At 40.8% G+C, this 25,023-nt stretch overlaps 1 protein-coding gene across 1 annotated transcript; it reads right to left on the bottom strand.

The window, feature by feature from the left end:
• Positions 1 to 6,965: 6,965 nt before the first annotated feature.
• Positions 6,966 to 19,187, bottom strand: Bloc1s6 (biogenesis of lysosomal organelles complex 1 subunit 6). The gene is made up of 5 exons (XM_036185975.1): positions 18,987 to 19,187; positions 11,603 to 11,744; positions 10,119 to 10,206; positions 8,172 to 8,258; positions 6,966 to 7,817 (listed from the first exon to the last, which is right to left on the bottom strand). Exons 1-5 carry the CDS (start codon positions 19,066 to 19,068, stop codon positions 7,698 to 7,700), a joined length of 519 nt encoding a protein of 172 aa, XP_036041868.1. The 5' UTR covers positions 19,069 to 19,187; the 3' UTR covers positions 6,966 to 7,697.
• Between the last annotated feature and the right edge of the window lie 5,836 nt (positions 19,188 to 25,023).

The following is a 25,023-nucleotide window of genomic DNA, read 5'->3' as shown; positions in this document are numbered from 1 at the left end:
ATACCTGTGACCTATCTAGCCTTGAGCCTCTTTAACAGTGCTGTGTATTACATCGCATGAGGTAGGCCTTAGATCCAAGCAGAAAGTGGTTGGTTACTCCCATAACATTAATGCCACTATTGCACCAGTGGGCAGATCTTGTCAGGTCAGTCACTGTTGTAGCTTGCAGTTTCACAGCGGGGTGAGACTGAGGTTTAATTTTCCACTCCAGCATCACGCATAGCACCATTCAGAACCACGGATGATAGCCAGTAGGGATTAAGCTTCCTGATGAGTACCATCTTGATTTCCCCAGGTTCTGTGACTCAAGTGTGTGATGTCTTCACCAATAAGGTCTTACCATGAAGTTCAGAAGGGTAGTCAAGAGTATTGGCAATAGCCTGGAATGCTTGGGAATGGGGGTCTATGTGACCCCACTGGCCAATAACTCAAAAAGCAGTAACCAATTGCTGGTAGAAACCCTGTCATCTTAAACTGTGACCCTGTATGAAGTCACATAGCTAAATGCCGGGACCATGAAAACGTTAACAACAGTTCAACATTTCTGAATGTGCAATAAACAAAGATTAATTCATAATTGAGCAGGTGATGAATCTGAAGTGTTTCTGGAAGAGTTCACCAGCACTATGATACTTCATAGCAACCTTGGTTCTGAACTCTCAACATGTACTTTGTGCTGCACAAGCTGGCACATCTCAGAACTAGTACTGTCTGCAATACTTTGACTCAGATTCAAGACTCGTGTATGCTGGGAGTTGCAGAGTTTTAATTGTGTATGCCAAGAGTTTTTCCTTCCAACAGAAACATAATAGCTCAAGTTGCAGAACCCCCAAATAACTAACTTTGTGGAGTTGGATCACTTCAACCAGTCTTCTCATGTGTCTGGTTGGGATTTCATGAGTGGACTGGTAATTACTTTCTTTTTTTTTTTAACAAGTATTTATTTTTATATGTATGTCTGCATCCTTGAATGCATGTATGTACCATGGGCAAGCAGGAGCTCACAGAGCTCAGAAGAGACGTCAGACCCCTGGGAATTGATTTTTTTTTTTTTTTTTTTGAGCTGAGGATCAAACCCAGGGCCTTGAGCTTGCTAGGCAAGCACTCTACCACTGAGCTAAATCCCCAACCCCAGAACTGATTATTATGAGCTCCCTTTTGTGGGTGCTGGAAATCAAACCTGGGTCCTCTGCAAGAGAAATTATAAGAACTCTCTAGCCCCCGGACTTTTTTTTTTTTTTTTTTTTTTTTTTTTTGAAATGGGATATAAAGATCATTCAGTACAAAGAGGACATGAAGAGGAAAAAATAGGAGATGTAGCAAAATGGTCAGATATCTGAAGTAATGTATATAGGCAGAAGTTTTTGTCCTGCAAGCCACTCTCATGTAACCACACAGAGGTTTAATATAAATTATAAATGACCGGCCAATAGCTCAGGCTTGATACTAACTAGCTCTTACATTTAAATTAACCCATATTTCTTGTCTATGCTTTGCCACGTGGCTTGGTACCTTTTCTCAGTCTGACATGCCCATCTTGCTTCTCTCTGAGTCTGCTTGTAACTCCAAACTCTGCCCTTTCTCTTCTCACTGTTCTCAGTCTGGCTCTCCCACCTAACTCTATCCTGTTCATCTATTGGCCAGTCAGCTTCTTTACTAAACCAATCACAATGACATATATTCACACAGTGAGGAATATTCCACATTTCCTCCTTTTTGTCTAATTTAAAAGGAAGCTTTTAACTTTAACATAGTAAAATTATATGCAACAAAACAGTTATTAACTAAGAATTATAGTTACAATATCCAGTCCATTTGTATTTGGCAAATATAGAGAAAGTACTCTATTATTTATCTTTTCTTTGTGAGTCTAAAATTTTATATCTAATTTATCTTTTATTATAACTAAGGAAAATTTATGACTATCTAGTCTTCAACTCTGTCAAAGACTCCAGAAGGGTGAAATGTTACCTAATGACAGAGACATCTGGCTGACTGACAGTCACCCTAGCTTCTTCTGTAATGTTGGGGCATCCAACATTGGCCTACAGGCCTAGTATATCTGACAGATACCAGGGTAAAAGCTGAAAGATCAGAGAAGCAGAACACCTAGACAATAGTTCTTACCTCTACAAAATCCTCAGCCTAAAGAGAGTGAGTTCCAGTCGGGCAGTGGTGGTGTATGCTTTTAATCCCAGGACTCGGGAGGCAGAGACAGGTGGATCTCTGTGAGTTAGAGGCCAGCCTGGTCTACAGTGAAATCTAGGACAGGCACCAAAACTACACAGAGAAACCCTGTTTGTTTGTTTGTTTGTTTGTTTGTTTTTAAAGAGTTCCTGTTTCTTCATGCCTTATATACCTTTCTCTGCTCTGCCATATTACTTCCTGTGATTAAAGGCGTGTGTGCTTCCCAAGCAAAGGCATGAGATCTCAAGTGCTGGGATTAAAGGTGTGTGCCACCACTGCCTAACCTCTATGTCAATGGCTCTGTCCTCTGATCCTCAGGCAAGTTTATTAGGGTACACAATATAGCAACATACTGAGAAGCAGGGAATTTTGAAGGACTATCCTACCTTGTCTTGGCAAAGTTTTGCAGTCACCTTCTTTGCACCCTGTTTGGACAGTATACTATCAGCAGGCAAGTGCCATTTCTTTGTCCAAATGGCTAGCTTTTTGCCATTAAAAAAATCCATATGGAGTTTCTTCAATGCCCATTATCTTCACTGAAGTAAATTGGTGCTGCCAGGAACAGATGTGTCTCACTGTCAAGAAAAGTCTTGTTATTAAACATATTAAACACTATATTCTGTAAGTCTTTGAAGTGTTTGAAGATGATCTAATCTATATAAATATACCTGTTTAACCTTGAAAAACATGCCTAATATGACTACACATTTGATTATTATAGATGACTACTAATCTGTATTTCTTAAGTATACATTTTTAAATGAGTTGCATAAGCACAATACCCCAAACAAGTAGAAACATACACACAGTATACCAATGTGAAATATTTTGAGATTAATAGTTGTTTCCGAATTAAAGTATATTAAATAATTTATCTCATTTCTATACCATATCCCCCTTTACTCCTTTAGAAAGAGATGTTTAAATTTAACTATTTTATTTAGCTTTTTTCTGACTATGACCAGTAATAACTTATAACCAACCCCCCTTAAATGATAACAAACACCCATAACCCATCTTTTGGGAACATGGGCACTGTTTTTTTCTAGGCTGTTTCCTGTTGTCTGGGGGCACTAGCATCTTTGGAGGAACCTTGAGAAAATCAGGATTATTGTTAAGTCTTGCTAGAGTATTCTGTGAGGCTGTATCATCTCAACCAGCATCCTCAAAGCTGTTCTGGATGCTGGATCACCTGGGCTATGTTTTTATTGGTGTCTGGTACCCTTGCTCTGAAAACACATAAACTTTTAAAGGTAACATAAACTACAAATATGGAGTACGTGATGTGTACAAGTCAGTTAAAGTTTGTTGTTGTTGTTTTTTTTTTAATGTTTGAGCAGGTAAAATATACATTATGTGTTTTGTAGGGTTTTTTAAAGTTTATTTCTTTATGTTTGTAGTCAGGACTTTCAGGGGGTCTTCTTTGATCAGACCTGATCATCTTTAACTTTGAATGAATCCACTGCCTTTCATCTCCTGTGGAAATAAAAGCATAACCTCTCCCCTAAAGTAACATATATTTTGACTTACATTTTGAAGTCAAGACGTTAAAATATATAGGTTAATTTAATCCAGCAGCTTTTATAATCCAATGTCTCAACAGATATTGCTCCTTCCTCAGCAGTCAACACAATAACCTTAAGTATCCAGACTCTGTGTATATTCCATCTTTATGTGGCTTTTTTTAAATATTACTTTACTCCCTTTTTAAGGACTTTATCATTTTTAAAACTATTTTTTCAATCTATGACTGTATATACTCTTCATCTTCTCTTTCCTAAGCCTATGTATATTTTTAAACATACTGTAACTCATTCAGAGGCTTTTTTCATCTGAGTCTGTCTCTAGTGCATATTTGTAATCTTTTTCTGACCACATGAGCCTTTAAACTGCTAAGCAGCATGGCTAAGACCTCTGCCTCTGTTTTAGCAGCTGGCTCCCTCCCACAGGCAGCTGTCAGGAGACACTTTTGTACTGCAGCCATTGTGAGAGACTGTGGGAACCCACTACGTGGCTTATTTCATGGTGTGCTGGTGACTCAAGCCCACAGGAGACATCCCTGTACCATGGCCGGCATGAGACATGAGACTAGGAAGCTGATCTTAGCTCCGTTTCTGTGTTGAGACCCCTTTCCAAAGCTCTCTCAGGTTTTATGTGGATGTGGTTGCCAAAGACTTGGGTGCCATTTATAGGTAGAATTTTTTGTCCCACAAGCCACTCTCAAGCAACCACACAGAGACTTAATATTAATAATAAATGTTCAGCCAATAGCTCAGGCTTGTTTCTAGCTCTTACATTTAAATTAACCCATATTTGTTATCTGTTTTGCCACATGCCCTGGTACCTTTTCTCAGAACAGCATGCCTATCTTGCTTCTCAAGTCTTCTCTGTCCTTCTTTCCAGCATTCTCTCTGCCCCCCAAGCCCTGCCTAGCTATCAACCAATCTGCTTTTATTTTTTTAACAATGAGAGTAACACATTTTCACAAGCCTACCTTTTTTATTTAAGCAAAAAGGGGGAAATGCTGTGGAATAACCCTTTTGTACACTATAAAGATTTGTCACTCAAATTGGTTTAATAAAAAGCTGACTGACTGGTCAATAGCCAGGCAGGAAGTACAGGTGGGACAACCAAACTAAGGATGCTGGGGTGAAGAAGGGCAGAGTCAGAGGAGATGCCAGCAGATGCAGAGGAAGCAGGAAGTGTAGAAAATGAGGTGACAGGGCTGAGCTACCATGGGAACTGGCAGGTGGAAAAAGAAAAGACCACCTACAAATGTACATAAAGAGAAATATATACTGCCGTGTACAGAATAGTGCTTGATAAATAATACCGCATGATTCTGATGTTTTTATTAAGTGCATAAAAAGCAGTTTTCATTTATAAGACCCAAATCATACAAAGGTCACAATTGGTACTGATAAACTGAATCCACAACAAAACTCACCGTGGACACATCTACATTACATTCAATGTCTGCATATTTACACAACACTCATAACAAAGTCAGCATGAAAGGAACACCCAACGTTTCAGCTCTGTGCATATCTGACCTTGTTTCAAAACAAGGGCAAATTTTTTTTTCCAGTCAATTTCTATTTGTTGAAAAACACAGCAAGATTATTATAAAAAGGTTACATGTTTGATTATTGTATTTCCATGTTATTGAAATACAACTAAAGTTTTACGGATTGATCACTTATCATATTTCTGATTAACCACTGACCTTAAAATAGTGGATAATAACATATTTCTTTTTTGTAGATTTATCTGTTTCTATACAATGTGGATGAGTGTTTTGCCTACATGTGACGAAGTGTACCACATGTACCACATGTCTGGTGCTGACAGAGCCTAGATGAGGGCACTGGATCCCCTGGAACTAGACTTACAGATGGTTGTGAGCTGCCATGCAGGTGCTGCAAAGAGAGCTCGGGTCCTTTGTAACAGCAGTCCGTGCTCTTCACTGCTGAGCCATCTCTCCAGCCCATCTTTCTGAGGTTTTAAAAAGTCTTTAAAACTTAATGTAATCCTGAAAACATATGTATGTGCCTTGCCATTCATTCATTAAACATGATTTATTTTAATACAGGTCAAAAAGTTCAATTAATTAACCAGGACTCTTTCAATCCCCACCAGCTAAGGTTCAGTTTTAAATCTGATTATATATCAAAAACAATAGTAAATAATTTATTCCTTAAGATTAATTTCACAAATTACTGGGTCGCTTTGAAACTATTCCACTGCTTATAAACGTAAGTCACTAAACAACCTATATCACCAGTTCTTTGCATCAGAATTGTCTTTAGCACTCTAAAACTTCTATGGGCTCCACATCAGAACTAGTAAGAACTGAGGTGTTGGTATTTTCTCAAGTTCCCAGGTGAAAAGGACACATTCCTTAGTATGGGAAACCTTGCCGGTAGCAACTAGACCTGAAGCATCTCATCCTTTAAGGTGCACCAGTCACTGGAAGAAACGTGAAGCAAATCAAATGAAGAGATTCCTTTCAACAGACTGAGGGAGTGAACAACCAGCACCATCAGTCTAAAATCACCATGAAAACCAATCTCCACTCTGTCAGGTGTCAGATACCGTATTACAACAGTACATTCTGTAATTTAATGACATTGCCCTGCAAGTCCCAGTGACTTCTGCTAGTGACAGCAAGTGACTAAAGGTAACAGCCTTTCAAATAGACACTTTGTATTCTTAAACAGAAGGTCAAGAGCAGTGACTTGTCGGACCACAATTCATTCCTTAAAGAAGGAAAAGGTCTTCTTTCAAAGAAGTAGTTAAGCCTTTAAACCAACGAGTTTTTAGCATCATTCTTTATCTTTAACGGTCTCTTTATCGTTTGCCCAGTGTATGATCAGAGGTAGTGATTCCAGCTTACTAAAGGTGTAACATGGAGTATAAAGATGCACATTCTACTCAGACACCTTTGTAGTTCCGGACTGCTCACACACAGTAGGGTTAGAGCCCAGCTCACACACAGTAGGTGCAGAACCCAGCTGTATATGAAACACTAAAATGGGAAAGCATACTATTGATGTCTAACAATGAAACTTCATTTGCCCTGCAGAGTAAGTTCCCACATATAACATGGAGACTGTAACTAAAGGTACTCTGCTACCTCTCCTGTATACTATTTACCAACATTCCACCCACCCTGTAATTACACATGATGTGAGTAACAGCAGATTTTGTTCTACTTTAAAAAGCACTGAGCCAGACATGGTGGCGCATGCCTTTAATCCCAGCACTTGGGAATAAGAGGCAGGTGGATCTCTGTGAGTCTGATGCCAGCCTGGTCTATAGAGTGAGTCCAGGATAGCCCAGGCTTTTGTAGAGACCCCATCTGAGAAAAAAAACAAAAAACACAGATATGCGCATCAGAGTATCTGACAGGTCCATCATCACTGCACAGCTTCAGCAATGGATGGAATCCTGCTTCAAACCCAAAATCTATATAAGCACCAACACTGAAAAACAGAGAATAGCTGGAAGAATGTCTGGCATCCCCTCCGCTAATCCATATCTAAGGTGCTGGTATTTCCAGTGTTCTTCACAAAGGCTCGGGTTTTCTTCCTGGGAGACTTATGATCAGACAACTGGAATTTCTCTTTAAGCAATGAAAAGCAATTGCCCAAAATCAGTGTCACAGTGTCATCATAAGAAGAGAAACTGAAACTTTAAAATCGATTCTCAAGAAGCTCAAACACTTGTACTTATTTTGAACTAGTATCCAGACTCTAGTAATAACCAAAGTGTTTTTCAGTTTACAAATGGTTTAAAATCAAAATAATGTTAAAATTAAGCAAAAGTTGAAAATGTAAATATCAAAAACAAGGCTTCTTGAGTGAAGTGAAATAAAGTCACAGAGACACAGCAACCCTGGCAAGGACTTCAAACATGCCCATGGCAGAAGGTACCATCTACATCCTCTCTGTACACAGCACTGGAGAGCCAGGGGTGTGACAGGCAGCAGACACCCACAGCTCGGCTTCTCATGTCCTCTTGGCTGGCTTGGCTGTCAGCTGCTTTTCCCTTTCAAATTCCTTTTCCCTCTGCTGCTCCCTCTCCAGCTCTTCTTTCTGCCTCTTCTGCTGCAGTTTAAGTGCTCTTTTCTGTAGAGAGATAGGGGGGGGCGGGGTCAAGGGTTAGTCATGGCAGAACTGAAAAATAATGTTTGACTCGAGTTAATCAACAACGTTAGTAAATTCCATGCTTAACTTCTAAATTTATCTGGAGTAATGTAGGGTCCTCCTAATTTAAAACAACAACAACCTGACTCCAAGCTCACACAAAATGAGAACTGCAACTTCACATGTACTGGTGAAGGAGTCAAGAGACTTCACTTTTAAAGGGAACCAATGCAGCACGAGTTAGTACCTCACTGTACACGGAAGTATAAAGTCACAAGATGAATACTGAAGAAAACAGAACTCCACTTTCAAAGAGCACACAGGGTTTCCACTCACTTTTAACTTCGATGTCTTCTCATGGAGCATCAGCATCTCCTTCCTTATGTTCACCAGCTTGGCGTGATAGTGCTTTGCTTCCGTGAACTCAACAGTCAGACAAAACAGAATGTCAACACCTAAACTATATACAGTTCATCCCTCCTGAACTAGTCAATTTAGAACCTCAATTTTGTCCATGTGCTAACTTCTATAATGCAGATTTCATTTGACCATTAGCAGGATTTTTAAAACATTTGATTCAATTCAGCTGACAAAAAAAAAAAAAAAAACCAGCTATTAAAGATGGGTATAACAGTGCACTCCTTGATCCTGGCATTCAGGAGGCAGAGACTGTTAGATCTGTGTGAATCTGAAGCCAGATTGGTCTGTATAGTAAGTTTCAGGCCAGCTACGGTGCTACACACACATTCTCTCTCTCTCTGTCTCTCTCTCTCTGTCTCTCTCTCTGTGTGTCTCACACACACACACACACACAAAGGTTATTAAACATAAAAAAACACTGATGTTTTTCCTTCAAAAACAACCCACATAATCCAAAAATTAAGGCAGTCACTACTGCCTTTTTGAGAGAACAAGGCAGCACACAGGTAGTTAGTGATGTGTGATGTGTATTCCTGTCAGGAAAAGCCACAAGCCAGCACACAGGCAGTTAGTGATGTGTCTTCCTGTCAGAAAAATGTCAGCCAGGGCACAGATTCTGAAAGCATGGCCAACAAACGCAGTCATGTTTCTTGGGTTTTTAAAGTCAGAATGACCACACATCTACTAACGGTCACCATTGCTCTCCCAGTGTTAAAGTGCAGACTCTGCATCACAGCCTGAAGTCAAAACGGTCCCATTGGGAGGAGCTGAAGGATGATGGAGGCCCAGACAGGTGGGAAAGAATGTAAAGGGAACCTTATTCTCAGAGACAGAGAGAGAGGAATGAGAAACAGGCCTGTAGAGAGGGAAGAGCAACTTCTCAAATAGCTGCCAGTAAAGTCAGCTCAGAGACTGTTTATGTCTGTGAGCTTTTAAGGCATTCCTGTTTCCAATTCCTATGTGAGAATTAAAACCACTCTTGGGCAAAGGGAAGAAATAAGTTTTAAAAAAACAAAAAAACTCAGTTCTGTCCTTCAAGGTTGATGCAATTCCAGGTTGATGCAACAGAATTTTTGTTCATTTATTCAACTTCCACTCATTAAAAAAATACCCATCCAATGGAAACATCAATGCCTAGGAAAAAACAAGTGAGTGAGTGTGGCCATGCTCACTTCCTCCACAAGCAGTCAGTCAGCTGCTGAGAAGGCTGCACTTTCTGCACTAAGCCTGTCAATGCTGAAGAACACTGGTTGCTGTGTAAGGGAAATAGTCTGACCCACATTTGTCATACAGAATCCACTTCTGACTGTGTAGGATTCTTTGCAAAGTCATGCTGACAAGTGGCATCTAATGTCCAGGAAGGAAAAGGAGCAACACAATCTAACCTATGCTAAGCAACAGGACCCTGCCTATGCTAAGTCTCTTTCTTAATGAGGATATGTTCCCTTACGAGCTTCTTGTGAAATTCAACTATCCAACTACTCATCTTCAATGTGTCCATCTTGCCATGGCATTAGAAATACTAATAATTAATTAAGAAACCACATAACTGACCCTTCAAAAAGGACTACCCTTTCCTTGATGGTAAACACAGTGCCTCAAATGTCCCTTACTTTCTGTTTTCTTTTTATATCATCATTTCTTGAGATCTTCTCCACAATGCAAATAAGATAAATTTCTTAATACATGTTCAGCATGTGAAAGACAGCAACCATGGGAACTCTAATAAAGCAACCAAGGATCTCTGTGAAAATTGATAAATTCTACACATAAAAGTTAGAGGATAAGATCACCAAAATACAGAGGTACAAAGCTTTTCTAAAATAAGATCTTGTTAAGTTGCATAAGCAAAATCATACTTACCAAAGCATTGATGTCCAACATAGAGTGGCATTCTTTAAATTTTGAAATCTCTTGTTCCAGTGTATCTAGTAATACAACTTGGTTCTGTCTGAAACAAAAGCACACAGCCAAAGCAAACTTTACATTTTCTAAGTATTGGTTCATTACAAGGAATCACATTCATTCCAGCTAATAAGCAAAGCTGGAAACCCAGCTGGCAATACAGTGCCTCTCTAAGACATTCTTGCCTTAGAATAGTCTTTCCCAATATCATATTGCAAAGACATATTCTGACAACTAAGTGTATGCTTTACTTTTGTCATAATTTCAGACTTTAATAACAAAAATAACCAGATTATTAAAAAGTATTTTACTGTTTTAACACCATTCTGCATTCTCCCCCCAAAAGTTCTATTTTATAGCATTTTACTCATGAAACTCAACTCTCTCTGTATCCTAAAAATTGGAGCATTCTCAAAAAGTAAATGAGAAACAAAGAGTTTCTTGATTTGGCACTGGGAAAGATGCAGGGTTGAAGGACAGAACTTCCTCAAGGGTACATGAGCAGCTCGTTGGAATCAGCACAGGACTCGGAAGCATCCGTGGCCTTCCCTCACAGCTGTGTGGCCTTGGAAGGTCCTGTTCCTGCTCTGGCTCTACGTCTCACTACACAAGGTCAGACCAGACAACGTTAAGGGTTCGTTAATGTTTGGATTCCATCCTACGAGGGAGGAAAGCTAAATTCCTTCCTGCTCCTCTTCTGACCAAAGGCGATCACAGGGCTAAGTGCCAGAGAAGGTCATCTAAATGAACATTTTAAATGAAAATAAAGTGATCTGTTGCAAAATAAGGAGCAGTGAAGGTGAATTAGTGATGAGACTGAAGGGCAATCATGTGTTCACCATCAGGCCTGTGTCACTAATCTGTCCCTTCATGTCAGACTAGGGATCACAGAAGAGGAAATACAGAGTGGAGAACAAAATATCCAACAACTTGCCAAATACAGGACAGCAAAAGGCAGGTGGTCACAACTGGAAAACCATGGGGTGGGGCAGAATAAGCAATGAAAACAAAAGCTTCAGCTTCAATAAAAGCCACTGGCCAGATGGAACAAGAAAAAAAGGACGCAAATTACAAGTATCATTCAAAAAGAGATGATCATCGCTGCTATTATGGCATTAAACGGACAATAAACTCCAAGTCTGAACACACATTAGATCACTTTAGATGGAGCAGATCAGTTCATTCAAAGACACAAATGATTCAAACCCACACAAGGACCACTCATTCTCAAATTTTCCTATAAAGAACCTAGACTCTCTAGGAGTACTCATTTCACTTTTGACATTTAGATTATGAGTTACTCCATGAATCTCATTTACAAAACACAGAAATGCTCAACGATTCAATGTTAAAAGACAACACTGTCATACTACATGCTACTACCAAGTGACCTCTGACTACACAGAGGGAACTGATGCACAGTTGGCTTCCTATTGGCTTACGTGAGTTCCTGGAGGGCTTGCTTCGACCTCTGCAGATCTGGTAAGTAGTGGGACAGCAGGCCTCCCACCAGTTGCTCCACAGCTTTGTCCTCTACAGCGAAGTCCTCTATCAGCCCTTCATCTGGAGAAGCGTCACTTAAACCTGTGCTCAAGAGAAAACCAAATTTAGGAAGCTTGAATGCTGCTGCGCTATAAGGAGGCTGGGGGAGCTCAGCCAGGGAGGAGGGGAAAAGCCCACCCCCTCCTAACTACAGCAGTCATTTCTTTTAAACGTGTACCTTCTGAGCTTTCACTAAAGACATGGCAAAAGATGTCTTTTGTGTTGTTTTGAGTTTTTCTTATTTTGAAACAAGATTTCCCTGTGTAGTCCATGCTGGCCTAGAACTCTTAATCCCTTTGCCTCAGCTTCCTAAGCTGTGTATCACCAAAACTGGAGGAAAAGTAATTTTAAGATGTGAGTATAGAGCAAAGTCTAGAGTAAACAGACATCAGAGTATTTACATTTCCAATTTTACAGGTTTATGTAAAATTTACGTTATGTTTCCCAAGGATTCAGACTGAAGGATGAGTTAACAGTAACTGAATTAATGAATTCCTGAATCATCAATGCTTTGAAAAGCATGCAGAGATTAAATAAACAGATGCTGGTGAGGCAGCTCAGTGGGTCAGAGTGCTTGCTATGCAAGTCCAACGACCTGACATCTGTCCCTGAACCACAGCAGGAGAGAAGCCGCCTGACCACTGTCCTCTGGCTTTCACAGGGACACAATGGACTCTCTCCCTCCCTCTCTCTCTCTCTCTCTCTCTCTCTCTCTCTCTCTCTCTCACACACACACACACACACACACACACACACACACACAGAGAGAGAGAGAGAGAGAGAGAGAGAGAGAGAGAGAGAGAGAAATAATGAAGAAAATCAAAATTTACAGGGAGGACTGGAAAGATGGCTCAGCCACTAAAGGCTAGGCTCACAATCAAATAGAATACAAATTATTAAAGAAATTATATTGTAGCTGGAAGTTTTTCTGTGTCCTACCCAGTTGGCAGCTGCTCAGACCCCAATAAACACAGGGGTTTATATTAATTATGAACTGTATGGCCATTAGCTCAGGCTTATTACTACTTCTTACACTTAAATTAACCCGTAATTCTTATTTATGTTTAGCCACATGGCTTGGTACCTTTTCTTAGTTCTGCCTTGTCATCTTGCCTTCTCTGTGTCTGGCTGGTGACTCCTGACTCAGCCTGCCACTTCCCAGAATTTTCCTTGTCTGTTTTTCCCACCTATACTTCTTGCCTGGCTACTGGCCAATCAGCATTTTATTTATCAACCAATCAGAGCAACACATATTCACAGCATACAGAGAGATTCCACAGCACTTCCCCTTTTCTGTCTAATCAAAAAGGAAGGTTTTAAGTTTAGCATAGTAAGATTACATATAATAGAACAGTTATTAAGCAAGAATTACAGTTACAATATCTAGTCTAGTTGTACTTGGCAAAATTAAATATTTTATCTATTCTATTTTTGTGAGTCTAAAGTTTCATACCTAATTTCTTTTATCATAACCAAGGAAAATTATATCTAGTCTTCAACTACATCAAAGACCTCAGAAGGATATAATATTACCTATAAACAGCAAGAGCATTGTAAGCAACTTTCAAAAATCTAGAATGACAAAGACAGCTGGCTGCCTGGACAGTCATCCAATATTCCTCTGTAACGTTGGGGCATCCATCTTCAGCCTATAGACCTAGAATCTCTCAGCCACTTCTCTCTGTGTCCTGTAGAATGTCTGGCAATCTCCTCTGAGAAGCAGGAACCTGAAGGACCATTTCATCTTGTTTTGGCAAATTTAGTGGTCACTATCCTATGAGTCCTATATGTCCAGTTTATACAACATTTTATCAGCAGTCCAGGCAAGAACAGTTTCTTGCCCAAATGGCTATTTTTGCCAAGAAGATAAACTCCATATGGAGTCTCTTCAACGCCCATCCTCTTCTCTGAAGTAAATCAGCGCTGCCAGGAGCAGATGTATCTCATTGTTCAGAATGTTTAAGTTTTTAAAACATTTGTTGACTCCACCCACCTCAGCTTTTCAACATGATGGTGGTATGTTTACTGCCAGCTCTGGGAGCCAAACTTCCTACCAACTCTCAGAAGCAGTGAGTCTATGCCTCCATTAAAGCTGCGTGTAGCCCAGAAACTTTTTTTTTCCGGTCTGTACTAGCAAAGGCTAAATCCACCACATACCACAATGTGCAGCTTGGAGACACTGTGTACTGTGGCAGAAATCCCCCATGCTGTACTCAAGCCCATATGCCGTGAATACATATTGTAGCTCAATTCCACATGCCACAATGTCTCTGTATCTTGGCATCATTATATCTGGACCCACATGAGACAGGAAGTAGGAAGCTGGTTTTGGCTCTATTATCATGTTTAGAAACCCTTTTTAAACTCTTTTAGGCCTTATGGAAATTCAAGAGCCCCGCCTTGAGCAGTTCAGCTGACATCCATCCAGATGAGTACTCAGAGGCTTTCAGTCTGAGGAAACAGGATCAACTGAGGAGGTGGCAAGTGTTATCAAAAATGATCAAGATATGTGTGATGGCAGCAAAAGTAACCAGCCACTGGTTGCAGCAAACAGGAAGAAACGTACAAGCAATGAAATGGAAGATGCAACACACTCCTAGAGTCGTGCAGCAGCATCTGCTGCACCTGATGTCTCTGAGGCTTCTGTTGTGGCTGCTATTGCTGCTGCAACCATTGTTGCTGCAGCTACTCCTGCTGCTGTAGCCGAGGCTGCCTCTGCTGCACCCGCTGCTGCTGCTGCCACCGCCGCCGCCGCCACCACCGCCACCGCTGCCACCAACGTTACAAAAGGAAGATTGATTCTACAAGGAAAGTTATGTGGAAGAGAGAAAGCAGCAACCCCACGTTGAGGAGGCAGAAGTAACATGATGGGGACAAAAAGAAATATCTAAGGAAAAGGTTAAGGTCCTAAAGCCAGGAAAAGACACACATGATCTTAGTGCCTTGACTCCGATAACTAAATCATGCTCAGCAGAATATCCTGGTAGCTCCTTAGAAAGTAACCTATCTTTAATTCATATAAAGAGCTAATAGAGCTTAAGGAAATCAATGTTCAAATACACACATACACACACACACACACACACACACACACAAAAAAAAAAAAAAAAAAAAAACTAAAAACTAAAGTGGAAAATGAATTATCTGAAGTAAAAGAAGAGAACTTACAGTTAGAGAAAAAACTTGTAAGAAAGAACGAAAGAATCTGTAATCTGAGGTCAATCATAAAAGAGCAAGTGGAGAAGAAAAGAAATATAAATGTGCTTATAAGATTGTGGAGGAACTGAGAGTAAAGAAAGAGATGATTGAGAGAAGAGGAGAACAATTCAACAGACAAGTTACAGAGGCACAGGAACTTAAAATATGTCTGAAAACAAGAGATGTGGAGTTGAAGCAGTTACATAAAGAAAAGATCACCTACAAATGTTAGAACTAGAAAATACCACTTTACCAGCTATAGTGAAGAAACAGAAGGTGGAAATAGAACATCTGCAGAGACACCTGAAAGACACACAGAGACCTGGCCCAGACTTCCAGTTTGGCCCAGACAGCTGTTCAGGAAAATAAGAACCTCTGTAAGAAGCACACTGCAGTAATAACTCAGTTATTACTGAGATGGAAAACACAATTAAGAGGCTGCAGTCAGGAGTCTCCAGTGTTAAAACTTCCAACAAATCAAGCAAGAGAGAACCGGATAAGTACAAGTGATACTATCTGGATGAAGTAAGAAATAAAAACTTCCTATTATATGAACTAAACAGGGCTAATGACAGTCAAGAAGAGTCTCAAACAGAACTTCACATAAATTTGAGCAAAACATTTCTGCATCAAAAACACTAAATATAAGGCTGGTTCCTAAGTGCTTTTGTGTGGAAAAATCTCACCGATTGGAAAATGAAGATCGGGAAAACTTGAGGGCACCTTCCTCAACCACAGGATCTACCATGCCTGTATAGCACACTACCCATGAATGAATTGGGAAACCCTTTAAGATAATAAATCATGAATGTGAAATTGGAGAAATTGGTTCTTACAGAGATTTTGAAACCTGCCAATTTGGAAGGGGACTTCAGTTCCAATGCAGCAATGCTGGGTGTGAGCGGCTGCAGGGCCAGGCAGGAGAGATTCATCCTGACCACAGGGCCCAGGTGGGACTGGAGAAATTTCTAACTATATTATATAAACAAAGATGCAATATCCAAAATCAGTTCTGAACACAAAAGAAAGAAAATGCTGGCCATTTTTGCATAATATATTTACATATAAAAGAAGGTTGTTTTGTCATTTATTAATTAAGACTCAGCACTTTATTTGAAGAGGGCCAAAGCTAGGAAAGTCAGCTGGAAAATGGGGACCCAGAACCTGGGCCTATTGACACAAGTTCAGTGATTTGTCATCACTCAATTCAAGGAGGAAAGAAAAAAACATTCAGTACCTTAATTTGCTATAGGAAATGGATAGGGTGCTCTCATTATGTCATGGGCTAATCTAGACACAGGAATGATGTCTCACCCTTTTCTAGGCATTCAAACATCTAAGATAATCAATTACTAGTCCCAGGAATAAAGTACAGAAATGTTTCAAAGTGGGGTCAATGAATGTTTATAAGGTTTTTACAATCACTGATTTTGAAAGAGAAAAAGGTAAAATGTTCACTTCACTAAAATTGTACCCCAAAAGCATTCCATAATTAACATTAAGCTCTAAAATATCTGTCATCAATTACAGTCTAGTAACAACCAATAACATCAAATTAAGATGGGATTAGAGAGATGGCTCAGTGGTTAGGAGCACTGGATACTCTTAAAAGAATCCAGGTTTTGTTCCCAACAAGCACATAGCAGGTCAAAACCAGCTATAATTCCAAAGGATCTAATGTCCTCTTCTGGCTTCCAAGGTCACCCAGCTAGCACACAGCACATATACACACATATAGGCAAAACACATATATAAAATGAAAATAAATCTCTTAAAAATCAAATTAGATCACTTTCTAGAGTGTGTTTTACAACACATTTATTGCAAAGTTCTCATCATGCTTCTTACCTCAGATTTAAATTTAGAAAAGGCTGATGAAAACAAGCTGTCACGCTCAATCTTTTAGAAAATCAAGATAAAATTGTACAGTTTTAACTTTAACCCTGAAAACACAAACAACTGGAATTTTTAAAGTTGCAAGGCAGAATTAAAATGAAAAAGAGCTACTTAGAAACTGAAATACTCCAAAACAAAAATGAAAGAGAAAAGAGTATTAATTTTAGTCACAACAATAAATAGGTAAATCCTCCTCCGTGGTAGTGCACAATCCAGGGGACTATGCAAAGCCATTACCAAAACTGTTCAGGAGTCTGATTCCAAAGAAGTCTGGTGTTGAAGACACTGAATGCCTTCATTTCTTTACTTTCCTGTTTGTTCTCTGTGTTAATCATTGTGGAAACTTGCAGGGAAGGGCACAACTTAAAAACGGTCCTCCTTGTGGCCTAACTCCCAAAGTCATTCTGCAGTTTTCTCAAAGAGACATCCAGAAACTGTCTTTACCCAGCCATGCACACAGTGTGTTTATCATAAATACAACATACTGTGCTGAAGGTCTACTTGTTTGTTTTGTTTTAAGACAAAGTCTTGCCACACAGCCGAGGCTGGCCTTGATCCTCCTGCTTCAACTTCCCAAGTGTTGACATGTGCTACCACATGTGGCAAACTTTTCTCTTAAATACCTCTTAAGAGATATTTCTACAGAAATGCATATGATCTACTCAGTTCTTCTCAGCAAAACAAAATTCTATGGTAGCTGACCCAGTCCCCTGTGGATAAATTACATTATTTTCATCTTTTGCTATTTCAAACAGTGAAATGCTTGTGATCTTCTAGCTGCTAGGAAACTGCAGTGATATTCCTAGCTAATCTTTGCACATTTCTATGGGATAAATTCTTAGAAAACGGGGGCTAAACATCTGTGCAATCTTTGACATTGTGAAAACCCTCCTAAAAGATGGCGCCAACTTTCACAGCTACCACCGCTTCCAAATGGATACAAATCTATGATATGAGTGTAAAAGATGTAACATTGCTAGGGAAACAAAATGAGGAACAGTGGGAATAAAATGTGTCTGGAACATGGGCATACAGAGAATAGCAACAATAAACTATTAATATATACCGTGCAGCCAGCCTGTAAGGACCCCTGAGTGCCAATTTTATGGGTCTAAACTTAGTAAGTGGTAAGAAGACATTTAAGGATTCTAAGCAAGCGAATGACATGGCTGGAGCTTTTGTGGAGCAGCACTGTAACAACAGAACAGACAATGTTGGAAGAATAAGAGACTGGAGGTGGACTAGCTTTAGAACTGTTGACTCTAGGGTGCAAAAAAACGAGAGAGGGGGGGGAGGGAGAGGGAGGGGGAGGGAGGGGGAGAGAGGGAGGGAGGGAGTGGGGGATACTGTAGAATCCTCTGCAGTAAACAAAGGAACGTCAATAGAAGAGTTGAACACAATTTCAAAGTTTCATGGGAGAGTAACCTCACACCACTAACAGAGTATCAGACATCTGAGACTAGGGATCTAGCTCTGCGGCAGAGCACTTGCTTAGCACGAAGCCCCGAGATCAATCTGCAGCACCTATCTCCGTCTCTCACCAGCTCTCTGACACCTGCTTTTATTCATATGCACGCTCATGAGTTCTGTGCAAAAAAGTTCGAGTGGCCCAAGCTGCAAGTAGGTACTACAGGATCTTTACAGACACAACGGAACAAGCCATGAAGAGGGCACGTCATTAAAGAAAAGCATGACCAGGAAAGGCTGAGAGTGATTTGTAGTTTCCTATTTCTGGAACAGAAAATGCTTTGAGTGGTGGTGGTCTCAATCTCACAAAGACGACGGTGTACATGAACAGTGTCCATCCGGCTGTAGAGTAAGTAAATCAACCCTTTCTTTCAATGAATGTGTTCGAGCATTAATGCTTAATTCTCTCCTGGAACTATGGGGACGGGGGACGGGGTAAGTAATGCCACCGAGTCAGACTATTTCATGAGCAGCTAGGATTGGATAGTTCTCTGGAAATCGATCGTCTTTCTGACAAACTCATCCCCAACCACTGACCCTATGACAAATAGTCAAAATACAACACAAACTCGGATTCTCAATACCGACCGCACCCAACCGTGCGTTTCCCCGAGTGACTAAGGTTGCCGCGCGTGGGTGCCCAAAACAAGAGGGCAGCCTGCGCTGGAGTCCCACCCACTCGGTCCCGGCCTAGGTAGGCAGTCGCCCCCCCAACAGCCGTACCCGGCGTGGGCTCGCCGGCCTCCATGCTGTCGGAGGGCCCGGTCAGGACCCCATCCGGAGGCGGTGGCACAGGTACACTCATGTCCCCGCTCTGAGCGCCGCGAAAGAAGAGTTGAGTGTACGCAAGAAGTCAGATGCCAGAGGTAGGAACCTAACCGGTTCGATCGTCCAGCCGGCAAAAAGCTGCGGGCGCACACGGAAGTGACGAGAGCGGAAGGCGCCGCTCGTTACAGCCAGGCAGGAAAGCCCGCCCCCGCGTGAGCGCCGCGGACACAGACGTGCGCGTGCGGTTCCGTTTCGCAGAGGGTGGGCGGTGGTAACCGGAAGAACGGCCCCAGGACCAGTCGTAGCCCTAACCCGGTGAACCTTTTCAGTGTTGTGTTCGGTTTACGCAAAAGCCTGAAGAACGTAAGCCACAAAATGATTCAGTCCTGAGAGCTTGAGCGGTTTTTAGAACCTCTTCCAGTTGCTCGCAGATGACGTTGTCTTTGTTGGAGCAGCATTTGAACAAATTAAGCCCAATTACCAAAAGCACCTGCTGAGATCCTGTGGGATGACATCACGAGTTCTGACCGAACGCACTTAGATGCCGGCTGACTCAGCTCCACAGCAAATGTAACGATCCTCCACCATTTTGTAGCCTCTAATGTTGATCCGTAAATAATTACCTGCTCAGTTTTCCATGCTGTAACCAAAGCCATCTTTAAAAACAATTATGATGATGATGATGATGATGATGATGTCACGCTTCAGGAGTGCACTGGCTCCCCATTACCCTCATCAGTATGTTCACACCGTTTCTTTTTAGCCACTTTTCAATTCAAGAGCAGCACCTCTTTACTCTCTAAGGTAGGATGTCCGCAGCCTAATCCCACAGACCTCTAAATACATTGGGATGCATGGCAATGAATAAAGATTACTAGTTAACTCTACCGTAAAATAGGAATGCTACCGGGCTAGAAAGATGGCTCCGCGGTTAAGAGCACTGACTGCTCGTCCTGGAGGACCTCGGTTCAATTCCTAGCACCTCCATGGCAGCTCACAATTGTCTGTAACTCAAGCTCCAGAGTTCTGACACCTTCACTCAAATACACATGCAGGTAAAACACTTATGCACATAAAATAAAAATAAATAATTTTTTTTTTTTTTTTAGAAAATCGGAAGGTTACTCCATAAGCCCAAGGTAACAGTCTTTAAAACTGAAAGGAGGGCATCAAAAAAGGGATTTGACTCTAAAGGATGATTAAACAGATGTAACACTGGTGAGTTTGAAGACAGAGGGAGTCTTCAATCTGAATGATGGGTGACCTCTTTAAAGAAGTAAATCGATTCCTCCCTAAAGCAATGAAACTCAACCCTGTAAATTACCTGGATTTTTATTCCCCGTGAGGTTGCTGAACTAGATAATTTATAAAGTAATTGTAAGCTCCTAAGACTTGTCTGTTTCTAGCCCTTTCAGGGCCTACCCTTTAGAAAGAAAAAAAAAAAAAAAATCCCAAGATCAGGCCACAAAATTCCTCCATTCCTAAGCCAATTCCTGGAAACCTCCACCACAAGCCCCAAGAAATCCTATATGAACCTTGCCTCCTGTTTTTGCTGCTTCTCACTCGAGCAAAGGCAGCCACCCTCTTGTGTCTATCTCAATAAATCTCTGTGAGGTTTGTTGTGCAGTGTGACTTTGTGGTATTCTCAGGCTCCCAACTGCCAGCATGTGTTTCCTCTTAGAGCTGTAGCATTCCCACTGGGGAAACATTTCTCACCAGAGCTTAACACAGTAATGATTAGTGTTGTTATACCAATAGGAAAGCAATGTGTCACCCTTCAAACATCTTATGCACTCTGGGTATTCTAAAACAAACAGTCCTTCCTCTGTGCAGTGTGCTTGCTCCTGCTCTAAACTAGAATATTGTTTTCAAAAGCCTATTCATCTTTCAAGGTGCTCTGGAATAATAGCTTTTTTTTTGTTTTGTTTTGTTTTGTGAGGTAATGTATCATGCAGCCTGGGCTGGCCTCAGACTCACTATGTAATTAAAGCTGGCCTTGAACTCCTGATCCTCTGCCTCTGCCTGCCAGGAAAATGTTCTGATTACTGAATTGAGCCCCCACACTCAGGCATACTTTTACTTTGGAAGCTATTCATTATCATTCCCCCTTTCATTCAGAAGTTACAGTAATAACATTTCACAACTACAAGCATCCTCCTGCTATATAGCACTTAGCTTCTCCTTGCATTAGCCATTTCATGAATGCCAAATAAAAGCCCTTATTCAGAGAGAATCAAAATAATCCTAAGTAAATTGGCTAATTAGTGAACTACTGATGCCCTAGCCCCTAATTCTAAAATCTGAATCATGTGGCATTGCCCCTGATAAAATACCTGGCATCATTGGTTGTGAGTTTTATGTACCAACAGTGTGGTGGGGCCCTTAGGATAGATCCATATCCTGTGAGTTGTCATTAGCTGCTTCATCTTTTGGCATAGTTTTAGGTATATTTCATGAATTTTTAAATATTGGTAATTTAAATTTAATGGGTGAAATAAACCGTTACATCCTGCCTGTCTTTATGATTTATTTTGCTCCAAGGAGAAGTCTTGTTAAAAATTTTAATACTATTTTTCAACATTTTAACATTGTAACAAAAATCAACTAAATAAACAAGGAGTTTGTACTGAGTCATCTTGCTCTTATGCTAAACTTTTCCTTCTTTTTTTTCTTACACATGGCAGTTCAATGTGTCACTTCTTTGTTAAGGACCCTCTGCATGTGACACAGAGCTCAAAAGCAAAATGCTGGAATTTGATTGCAAAGAACACAACAGTTTGTTGAGTTGCATAATGTTTTTTGAAGTGCCTTTAGTTTTCCCATCTCCTTTTACAGACCAAAGGTATACACTCCAAATCCCTTAATGTAATATTTTTTAGAATTAAACTATGTGCCTTAGAGGGTATGCTAAAAATAGAACTCTGGTTCCTGTCCACCAGAAGCATTGTTATGTACCAAATTCCATAGGTTACATTAGAGTTTGTCTTGATGTTACATGTTTCGAAAATGTGTAACAATGTTCTGTATTGTCCAGACAATAATTTATAATAACCAAATTTTGGGTTTTGAGAGAATGTTTATTAATTATATATGAAGCCAAAGTAAAAGAATAAATAGCAGATGGGTGGGTGTACAGATGGAATGATGGATGGATAAATAGCAAAACATAGTCAAATCAGTAGCTTAAAATATCCAGCAGAAATTCACTGTGGAAGCCCCATTATGGCAGCCAGCTGAAGTTCCCCAATGGGAGTCTCAGGCATGGCAGAGGGTCCCCTTAAGTAAAACCTCCAAGTGAAAGAATAAATAGTCACAGATAGGAGTAACATCGTCAAATTGGGAGCTCACAACAACCATCAGAAACCAGTTGGGGAAGTTGAGGCAGTCAGCTGAGGTTCCTGATGCACTTTCTCTCTATTGATGAGCTTCCCATGGCTGGGTTTCTGACTTATCTTTTCCACTGCAGGCACTTTTATATCATGGGATATACAATGGTAACCTCTGTTGGAAATGGCTTACCTTCTTGCTGTTCTCAAGGACATAGTGTTTTTACTCTGTGTCGATATCCTTGTCACAGAATTAGGCAGACCAGCCTAAATCCAGACAAGGGGACTTGGAAAATATGTGCTTGGTTCTGAAATGAGGGGAAGATCATAAAAAAATAATCTTCCACTTCTAGAGACAGTTTCTCAGTGAGCACATGGAAGTTTATCAATATAATATACATGGCACCATTATATTATCATAATTCCCCTGCCTGAATATTCTCAGGACTCTTTACACACACACACACACACACACACACACACACACACACACACACACACACCTGCCCCATGCACCCCAATGCTCATCAAAAATGAATTTGAGATGTCAATCTGGTTAGATTCAGAAGCAGTTAGGTTACTCAAATGCACCTCTGGGTGTGCCTTTGAGAATGTTTCCAGACCATCTTCACTAAAAGAGTGAAAGTAGACCTTCTCTCAATGCAGGCAGTATTGCCACATGGGCCAGGTGCTTTGGGACTTTGTACACTGGTTTAATAAAACACTGATTGGCCAGTGGCCAGGCAGGAAGTATAGGTGGGATAAGCAGACAAGGAGAATTCTGGGAAGAGGAAGGCTGAGTCAGGAGACACCAACCCCTTGTTCAGGGAGCAGCATGTAATGGCACACAGGTAAAGCCACAGAACACATGGCGACATATAAATTAACAGAAATGGGCTGAGTTTAAGTGTAAGAGCTAGTCAGTAGTTAGCCTGAGCTAATGATAGAGCAGTTTTAATTAATATAAGCCTTGTGTGTGTTTACTTGGGTCTGAGCAGCTGCAGACTGGGTGGGTGGGACACAGGAAGACTTCCAGCTACAGCCAGAAGCCAAGATGGACTACTAGGAGCACAGGAAAAGGCCTGGCATCAAGGTATTCTGTGTCCGTTTTCTGGCTATCACTGCAAGATGTCGTTAGGGTCCTGGAAAGGTCCCACAAAAGACCATCATCCAAGTATGGAATCAGCAAGAACGTTTTTATTCCAGCATGCTGGGGCCTGCCATCCCACATAAAGGCAAGATGGTGAAGACCCCAAGAAAACTGTGTCTAACTGTTGTAGATATGATTGGCTCAACTTGCCTCACATTCCTATCTCCACCTCCCTAGTGCTGGGATTAAAGGCATGAGCCTCTTATGTGCTGGGATCAAAGGCATGATCCTCCCAAGTGCTGGGATTAAAGGTGTGTGACACCACTGCCTAGCCTCCATGGTTAACTAGTAGCCAGCTCTGCCCTCTGATCTCCAGGCATGCTTCCTTTGCCAGAACACAAACAAAGCATCATACAACAGGTGAACAGGCCTGCTTGTCCTTCCTGTTATGGGATGTTAGAGATTGTTTGTCCTTTGTTCATGGCTTTTCCTCAGAAACTGCTTGCTCAGTTCCAAAAATCAGGGACCAAGGTCTATTTCTTCACTGAGTTATTTGGGCCGGCTGTCATAATATTTGCCTGGCCCTCTCAGTGTGAGCTGCTCTGCTCACCACACACTCCCTGCTGTGATGGACTGAAACTCCTGAACCCATGATTGACTGTGGTAGACCAAAGACTCTGAAAATGTGAGTAAACCCTTCCTATTTTACATGGTTTCTCTCAGTTATTTTGCCATAGCAATGAAGAGCTAATGAACACATCTGGCAACCACTGGCCTCTTTCATTTAGTCTCCATAGTCTTGCCTTTTCAGAATGCCATATAGTTGGAATGATATAGTATATAGTCTTTTCAGGCTCATTAGTCTGGTTCCACATAGCATATGTATTTAGGTTTCCATCAAGTCTTTTTACAACTTGGTAACTCATATTTTAGTGCTGATTTAATTAATAATACTTTAATGAATACGCATATATAAATATATGTATATATATATTTTTCCATTGAAGAGCAAAGATCTTGTTGTTTTCAAGTTCTGCAATGATGAAAGAATATGCTATTAATGCCCATGTGCAAGTTTTTGTGTAGACATATTTTCAAACCCAGTGCATAAATATAAAGGAGTGGGATTTCTGGATCCTAGAATAATATGTACAATTTTATAAAAAATGACAAACTCTCTTCTAAAATGATGCTGCATTTTGCATCCAAAGCAGCAGTGAATAGGGATCCCATTTTTTAAAAGATTTTTTTGTATGTATGTGGGTGTTCTGCTTGCATTTGTGCCTGAGCACCATGTGCATGCAGTGGCCACAGAGCCAAGAAGATAGCATCAGATCCCCTAGAACTGGAGTTACAGACAGTTGTGAGCTGCCACATAGGTGCTGAGAATCAAATCTGGGTCCTCTGAAGAGGAGCTGGTGCTGGTAACCACCGAGCTAGCTCTACAACCTCAAGAACCCTGAACGGTGTCCATTGCAATGGATGTACAAGTATGGTGCATTGTTTTAATTTGTAACTCTTCAGTCAGAACGTCTTCATGTGCATCATTTACCATCCATCTGTCAGTTTAGAACTT

The sequence above is a fragment of the Onychomys torridus genome, chromosome 4 (genome assembly GCF_903995425.1).
Source record: "Onychomys torridus chromosome 4, mOncTor1.1, whole genome shotgun sequence".
NCBI lineage: Eukaryota > Metazoa > Chordata > Mammalia > Rodentia > Cricetidae > Onychomys > Onychomys torridus.
The sequence above is the reverse complement of the archived record's forward strand: the minus strand, read 5'-3'. Positions and strand labels throughout refer to the sequence as shown.